Source organism: Chaetura pelagica, unplaced genomic scaffold, assembly GCF_000747805.2.
Source record: "Chaetura pelagica isolate M959 unplaced genomic scaffold, ChaPel_1.0 scaffold369, whole genome shotgun sequence".
Taxonomy (NCBI): Eukaryota; Metazoa; Chordata; class Aves; order Apodiformes; family Apodidae; genus Chaetura; species Chaetura pelagica.
In genome coordinates, this window is record NW_009970235.1 from 858,010 (window position 1) to 866,108 (window position 8,099).

Consider the following 8,099-nt stretch of genomic DNA (forward strand, 5'->3'; position numbering starts at 1 on the left):
AAAGGGGCTGCCTGTGCCAGTGGCATCCAAACCTGGCTGGGAAATGCCATCTCTGCTCTCCCTGCCCAGGCACTGGGGGGAAAAAGTCCTGATGTCATGCTGAGAACATCCTGACGTCATGCCATGAGCATCCTGACGTCATGCCATGAGCATTCTGAGGTCTTCTTCCCCAGGCAGAGCTGCTCTGTGACAGCCCCTTTGTCTATCAGACAACCTGACTCCCTGCCCGCACCTGGCTGGGAAATGCCATCTCTGCTCTCCCTGCCCAGGCACTGGGGGGAAAAAGTCCTGATGTCATGCTGAGAACATCCTGACGTCATGCCATGAGCATCCTGACGTCATGCCATGAGCATTCTGAGGTCTTCTTCCCCAGGCAGAGCTGCTCTGTGACAGCCCCTTTGTCTATCAGACAACCTGACTCCCTGCCCGCAGCTGCCTGTGGGGGCCCCAGCAGAGGTGGGGGGCAGGAGTGGCCGCACGTGGCCTGAGCCCCTCGCAGACAGAAGCTGCCACTCCCCCCTCCCCCCGAAATCCTCAGTGGGTGCTTGCAGCTCGGGGGGTGCTGCAGCTCCAGGCTGAGTCAACAGTTTGGGCAAAATTGCAGGAAATGGATCAAAACCCAGCAACGTTCCTGGTGCTGTGAGCCAGCACAGGGCACATAGGGATGCTGGGCCGGGCGGGACACGGATGTGGAGCTGCGTGTGCTCGGCAGGACAGCCAGGGCAGATATCCTCCCACCCAAAACACCTCATTAAACCCCACACGAGCTGGACCCGGCACGTCCCGGAGGAACCCAGCACATAAATTACCCACGTACCGAGTGTAATTGGGAGAGGATTAAAAATTGATGGGCGAGCTTGGGCACCCAGCTCTGGTCCCCTCGCCCAAGGGGTGACGCGGGGCCGCTGAGCCCAGTGCCCCTGGCCACCTGCACCAGGAGATGGTTTATATTTAACTAGACAACACACGAGCCCTATTCCCTTAACTAATTCTCCCCGTACCTTAACGGACAGAGCATTAATCGTCTCCTGCCATTATTTATTTATTTCCCTGGCAACGCTCTTGACAGGGCACCTTATTTTCTTTGTCAAATGCCATTAGCGCGCGGTGGGAGCGCGCGGCTGCGCAAGACAGATGCTGGTAATAATCATGAAATTCTCATTATTTACTCTCCCTTCTCTCATGTTTGGGTTATTTATGTCCCCTGGGCACGACCAGAGGCTGTGGGTTATTCTGGGAGTCAATCATACGGAGGCAATCGCCACTGTTTTTGTGGGCTCTCTTTGTCTCCCGACTGCATCCCACGTCAGTGCTGGAGGAGCTGGCTCCTCCATCCCCAAGAAAAGCCCCAACTCTAGTTCCTGAAGCAGGAGATGGCTCTTCCCAGCTTCAGCCCTCAGCAATTTCGCTGCAGGAGAGGTTTTCCCACCCCAAGCATTTTATAGGATGGAGGTGATAAAGCCTCCATCTCCACTGCTGGAGCGGCATCGCTCCCTCCCTGGGCTCCGCTCAGTGGGTCTTCTCCCTCTGTGCAGACTGGGGCTGAGTGGATGGGATGGTGAGTGACATCCCGCTCTCTGACGGGCTGGGTGTTGTTTTTAGAAGACAGGAAGCTCTTTGTGGGCATGCTGGGGAAGCAGCAGAGCGAGGACGACGTCCGGCGCCTCTTTGAGCCCTTTGGCCAGATCGAGGAGTGCACCATCCTCCGAGGGCCGGATGGAGCCAGCAAAGGTGGGCTTTGGGGGTCTGGGTGAGCAGGAGCCACCAGCTGGGCAGCTTTGACTCCTGCAGCAGCCGAATCCAACCTCTCCCTTGTGCCCTGTCTGTCCTTAGGTTGTGCCTTTGTGAAGTACGGCAGCCACGCCGAGGCACAGGCTGCCATCAACAGCCTGCACGGCAGCCAGACCATGCCGGTAAGTGCCAGGCTCTGCCCTGCCCCGTCCCACCCCGTGCTGCCTGCCTAATCCAATCACCAGCTAATTTGATCCTCTTGTCTAATTGGATCAAAATCCTACAGATGGGGCAATTTGTTGGCCAGATCACCCCGAGGTTTCATCCTTGCCTGGGCACTGAGCCCCCGGGGATGGGCGTGGGGGGCTAATTCCCTCTGTGCTGGAGAAAGGGGTTGTTTAATTAACTCTGAAGGTCAAATTTGTGAACGAGGAGGAGGAGAAAGGAAACAGAGGTCAGGGAGCTGCCGCCAGGGAGAAAAACTGGCTATAATTAAACCTCCCATCGATCGCTGGTTGCTGCTGCCAAGCCAGGCAGCATCCCTGGGGCTGAGGATGCTGCGGCTGCTCCGAGCCAGCGGGTCCTTCCCCGGAGCAGGGAGACATTTTGGGGACATGGCTGGGACAGCATCGTCAGCCCCGTCTTCCCAACTCAGGGCGCCTCGTCCAGCCTGGTGGTGAAGTTTGCGGACACGGACAAGGAGCGGACCCTGCGGCGGATGCATCAGATGGCAGGGCAGCTGGGCATCTTCAACCCCATGACCATCCAGTTCGGCGCCTACGGGGCCTACACGCAAGCGGTAGGAGCTGACACCAGCCAGGATGGGGGCTGGAGGGGGGTCTGGGGAGCCCCCTGGCTGGGGGAGGGGCTCGTTTTGCCGGTGAAAGCCTGCATGGGATTGTACCAGTGTCAGACGCCCTTCAGGGTTGGGGTATCCCCATCTGGGGGCACAATGGTGCCCTCCAGATGCCTCCAGATGGTGCCTTCACCTCCCCAGGGGAGGGTGGCACAGCTGTAAGGTGCAGCAGTCCCGTGTGTCCCCTTTTTTAGGGTCACCCAGACCTCCTGTCCCCAGGTCTGGCAGCGGGTGGCAGTTCCCCCTCTGAGCCCCCGTGTGCGGGTGCCAAGGGGGGGAACGCTAATTTACCCTTCCCTGCTTCTCTCTGCTTCTCCCTTGCTCTCCCCTCTTCTCCCCCCTTTCTGCCCCTCAGATCATGCAGCAGCAGGCAGCCCTGATGGCTGCTGCCCAGGGGACCTGCCTGAACCCCATGGCCGCCATCGCTGCCGCCCAGATGCAGCAAAGGGCCGCCTTCAACGTCAGCGGGCTGGTGGCCGCCCCCCTCACCCCCTCTTCAGGTACAAACCACCTCTGTTGCCCTCCCCATCCTGCTCAGCATCCCCCCACCAAGGGGGGGCTGCTGGTGCTGATCCTCCCTCCCACAGGGACCAGCACCCCCCCCGGCATCGGCACGGCGCCCGTGCCCAGCATCGCCGCGCCCATCGGGGTGAACGGCTTCAGCCCCCTGCCCCCCCAGAGCAACGGGCAGCCCGCCTCCGAGACCATCTACACCAATGGCATCCACCCCTACCCAGGTAACCCTCCTTGCAGCCTGCTGGGGGGCTCCCACCCATCCCCCTGGGGTTGGGAGTGTGCATGCTCAGCCCCCATGGCCAGCTCCGGGGGTGTTCCCCATCTCGGGGTGTTCCCCATCCCGGGGTGTTCCCCATCCCAAGGTGTTCCCCATCCCAGGGTGTTCCCATCCTGGGAGCACACAGGATGAACCAGCCGTGCACCAATCCCCACCAACATCCTTCCTCCCATGTGTGAGCAGGGCGATGCTCTCAGCTCTTCCCAAGTGGTGTAGGAGCAGCTCAGTGCTCAGACAAGAGCCCCTCTCCCATGGGAGCAGCTCATCCCCAGGTTTCTCTTCCCTCCTCTTCCTTCTTCCTTCTTTTCTCTCCCCAGCTCAAAGCCCGACGGTGGCGGATCCCCTCCAGCAGGCCTACGCAGGCATGCAGCACTATGCAGGTCTCCAGCTTTGCTTTGCACATCTTGCCTCTTTCTCTTCTTTGCTCCTCACCCTTTTTTTGGGAGGGGTGAAACGCCACCTTGGGGTTGAACCACAGCACTGGGGATGGGTGTTGGGGCAACGTGGTGAGCGTTGGGTGATGCTGATGGAAAGCACTGGCCTCCTGTCCCCAGCAGCACAGATGTGCTCCTGGCACAGCCCTCCATGCAAGTTTTAGATGGAGGAAAGTGAGTTTTAACACTGAGATAATTCCATGGGGGAGAGCTAGTGGCAGCACCCAGGAAAGGGTGTGAGTTCTGGGTGGTGGTGGAGAGCTGGCTCCGTGCTGGCTCCTACCAACAGGCCAGCACACTGGTGGAGGTGGCCATGGAGGCACCGGGTCATCAAAAATCCTTGGATGTTTCTTGCATGGACAATTCTGATGGCCAGGAAGGTGGGATGCAGAGAAGGGAGTCAGAGCAGCCTGTGGAAGTACATGGAGTCCAGCAGCTGTTTAATTAGCAGCACTACTAGTGTTCTGCAGGTTTTCAACAGAAAAGCAAGTTTTGCAGCCCCAATTTTTGTATTTTTTTTTCAACCAAAAGTGCTGGCTTTCCTCAGCCTCGAGGCTGTATGACTGCTGCCACCAGTGTCCCTTCTGGAAGGGCCATTCCCGTATCCTGGGTGTGCTGGGAGGCCGGGGCCGTGCCAGTAGGGGTGGGAAGGGCAGGAGAAGCACATCCATCGGGGATGACAGCAGGGATCATCCCTGTCCCCAGCCCTTCCCAGGGCTGTGCTGGGAGCAGGGTGGGTGCTGGGGGTCTCAGCTCCACGTCTCTCCCTTCCAGCAGCGTATCCCACCGCCTACGCCCCCATCAGCCAAGCCTTTCCCCAGCAAGCGCCCATCATCCCGCAGCAGCAGCGAGAAGGTGAGGGGTGGGGGGGTCACCCTGCCGTGGGGCTGGCAGCTCCTCGCTCCCCCGGGGGTGCCCCCTGCCTGACGTGTGGCTGTCCTTTTGTGTGTCACCCAGGTCCCGAGGGCTGTAACCTGTTTATTTATCACCTGCCCCAGGAGTTCGGGGACGCGGAGCTCACGCAGATGTTCTTGCCTTTCGGCAATGTCATCTCTGCCAAAGTCTTTGTGGACCGTGCCACCAACCAGAGTAAATGCTTTGGTAAGTCCTGAGGTGTGGTGCCCCACCATGTCCCAGGCCAGGGTCCCACCAAAGGGGCCCAGCCCTCCCTGCTCTCCAGCTCCTGCTGATGTCCCAGCCTGAGGGTCTGTCTCCCCCCAGTTTGGGGACCTTGTTGTCCCTGGTGTCCAGCTCAGGGATCCAACTTTCCCTGACATCCCAGTTTGGGGGTGTGGTTCTCACCAGTGCCCCCAGCTTCGAGATCCAGCTCTTCCTGGTCCCCCTGCGCAGGGTTCTGGCTCTCCCTGACATCCCAGCTCAGGGATCCATCACTCCTTGATGTGCCAGCTTAGGGTCTCTTTGACTTCCCAGCTCGGGGTCCTTCTCTCCCTGACATCCCAGCTCAGGGATCCATCTCTCCTTGATGTGCCAGCTTAGGGTCTCCTTCACTTCCCAGCTTGGGGTCCTTCTCTCCCTGACATCCCAGCTCAGGGGTCAGGCTCTTCCTGATGTCCCAGCTCAGGGGTTTGGCTTGGGCAGCACTGATGGGTGACTGAAGCCACACAGTGGCTGGAGCAACGTGGCTGTCTGTCCTAAGGCCAAAGGGCAGGTTTTTGTCCCACACCACCCCAGAAGGACTGATCCTGCTGCTGTCCCCTCTTACACTGTCCCCTGTGTCCTCAGCCCTGTGCACCTGCCTGTGTGCCCATCAGGGAGGGCTGGTCACCAATTGCCACTGCCATGTCTGCTCTGCTCAGGTGGCTGAGTGTCACCACTGCCCCAAGCATGCTCTGGCATGCACACTTGCCAGCACAGTGTCCCTGTAGCCTGTTTCACTTTGGTGACCCCACAAATCCTGTCACCCTGCTGTCCCCAGACCTCATCACCCTGGTGTCTCCACAGACCCTGTCAACCTGGTGTCCCTACAGACTCCTCACCTTGGTGACACAGCTCCAGTGTGTCTGGGGGCCCCATCACCTCAGTGTCTTTGCAGATCCTGTCACCTGGGTGTCCCATGAGCCTGCAGACCCCATCACCTTGGTGTGCCCACAGTCCCCATCACTGTGGTAGACCCTGTCAGCCCAGTGTCCACACAAGTCCCATCACCTTAGTGTCCACAGAGACCATTCCCTCTAGAACCTCTTACAGCAATGTCCCCACAGATCTTTGTGTCCCCAAAGATGCCATCAGCCCATCACCCAGTACCCTGCAGCTGGGAGCTGTGCTGTTACCCCCACATCCCCCTCTCCCAGCCCCCAACCTGCGGGTCCCCCTGAGGCCACCTGGGGAGCGCCCTGTGGGATTTCCACACCTTGGCTGAAGTAAAGCAGCCCCCTGTGATGCTCATGGTGCCAAACCCCTCTGTCCCCTGTCCCTGGCCCCCAGGTTTTGTCAGTTTTGACAACCCGACGAGCGCTCAGGCAGCCATTCAGGCCATGAACGGCTTCCAGATCGGCATGAAGAGGCTAAAAGTCCAGCTAAAGCGGCCGAAAGATGCCAACAGGCCCTACTGACCTCTGCTCCCCCTGGCCCTGTGGAAAGGTAAGGGGGGCTGGGGGGTCGTGCCCCGGGGGACCTGGCAGTGGGGCTGGGCTCACGGGGGCACAGCCGGCGCCGAAATGTCCTCCAGTGTGTGCGGGGGGCTCTGCGCCCAGGACCCTCGGTGTGAGTGGTTCAAGATTTAGGTCGTTCCCACTCTCCATCCCTCTCCAGCCTTCTTTCCATCTCTCTCTCTGTCCTCTCCCTCCATCCCTCTGTCTTTCCCTCTGTACTTCTCTCGATCCCTCTCTGCTTCTTTTCATCCCTCTCTCTGTCCCCTCCCTCCCTCCATCCCTTTCTCTGTCCTCTCCCTCCCTTTCTTCCTTCCTCCCTCCATGTTTCCCTCCATCCTTCTTTCCATCCCTCTCTCTGTTCTTCCCCCATCCCTCTCTCCATCCCTCTCTTCCTTCCTTCCTCCCTCCATGTTTCCCTCCATCCTCCTTTCCATCCCTCTCTCTGTCCTTCCCCCATCCCTCTCTCCCTCCCTTCATCCTTCCATCTTTCCCTCCCTTCCTTCCTCCCTCCATCTTTCCCTCCATCCTTCTTTCCATCCCTCTTTCTCCTTTCCATCCCTCTCTCCGTCCTTCCCCCATCCCTCTCTCCATCCCTCTGTCCTGTCCATCCCTCCCTCCCTCTCTCCACCCCTCCCTCCCTCTCTCCACCCCTCCCTCCCTCCTTCCCCTCTCCCCACCCATCCCTCTGTCCCTCCCAGGACGCAGCCCCAAGGCCCCTTCCCTGTTTTGCAGGTCGGGCGTCCCGCGGTGTCTGACGACTTCCCCCTTCCCCACGTGCAGTGTCCAAACCTGTAACTCTCTTTCTTTGCACACACCCCGAGGAGGCAGCTGAGGAGGCGCTGGAGGAGGCGGTGAAGAAGAGAGTCATTCCGGTTGTAGCTTTTCTTTCCTTTTTTGATTTGTTTCCCCAAACTGGTCTTTGTTTGTTACTTAACGGGAATGAGAGAGCGAGGAAGACAAGGAAGGAGGAGAGTGATGCTGTGGAGATGTGGAGCTGGGGCTGAGGTTTGCTCACCAGGACTCACCAGATCCCTCCCTGGGAGAACGGCCGACGGCTCCAGGCAGCTGGGATACGGATCTACCTTTGTGTTTGTTTTATAAAGCACTCATTTGCTGCTACTGATTTCCCAGGAGAAACAAGGAAAAGAGGCTCCAAACGGATTCTTAGACCAAAGCCAGTGGGATGGGACCAGCCTTGGGTGCTTCACCTGGAAAAGCTTGTTTGGAAAAAGGAAAAAGGGCAAGATTTGGTTTTTCCCCGTGTCAGGGGGGAAAAAAAAGGGGATCAAAGGATGTTGGACTTATAGAAGATATATATAAATAAGTATATATATATATATCCCATGGAGCAGGGCGGCGGGACGTGCGTGTCCCCCTGCTTGTCACTGGCACAGGGACATAGGATTACTTGTTTCAGAGTCATATCATTCCTTAGAGTTTAGGGACCAAAGGACTATTGCTTTTTATTAATATATCTATAAATAAATTAATTTAAAAAAAAAAACAAAAACAAAACACACACACACACAAAAAAAAAAACAAAAACAAAAAACCGGGCAAGGAAGAAGCAAAAGAAACAAAGTTCAAAGGAGGTTGAGGGGAGAAAACCCGTCAAACCTCAAAGGTTAAGAGCTGCAAGTGTTTCCTGGAGGGCTCGGGTTGGGGGGGGGGTG

At 58.1% G+C, this 8,099-nt stretch overlaps 1 protein-coding gene across 6 annotated transcripts in view; it reads left to right on the forward strand.

The window, feature by feature from the left end:
• The window catches only part of CELF6 (CUGBP, Elav-like family member 6), a 15,465-nt gene extending 9,078 nt beyond the window's left edge, over window positions 1–6,387 (forward strand). Inside the window, exons 3-11 of one of the 6 annotated variants that reach the window (XM_010005901.1) lie at window positions 1,603–1,731; window positions 1,834–1,913; window positions 2,387–2,530; window positions 2,943–3,087; window positions 3,175–3,324; window positions 3,698–3,760; window positions 4,589–4,669; window positions 4,772–4,915; window positions 6,260–6,387. In XM_010005901.1, the coding sequence (XP_010004203.1) occupies window positions 1,603–1,731; window positions 1,834–1,913; window positions 2,387–2,530; window positions 2,943–3,087; window positions 3,175–3,324; window positions 3,698–3,760; window positions 4,589–4,669; window positions 4,772–4,915; window positions 6,260–6,387 (1,064 nt within the window). Of the gene's footprint in view, window positions 1–1,602; window positions 1,732–1,833; window positions 1,914–2,386; window positions 2,531–2,942; window positions 3,088–3,174; window positions 3,325–3,697; window positions 3,764–4,583; window positions 4,670–4,771; window positions 4,916–6,259 lie in introns of all 6 variants that reach the window. The other 5 variants (XM_010005899.1, XM_010005897.1, XM_010005898.1 and 2 more) reach the window with 5 other exon arrangements.
• The last annotated feature ends 1,712 nt before the right edge of the window (window positions 6,388–8,099 follow it).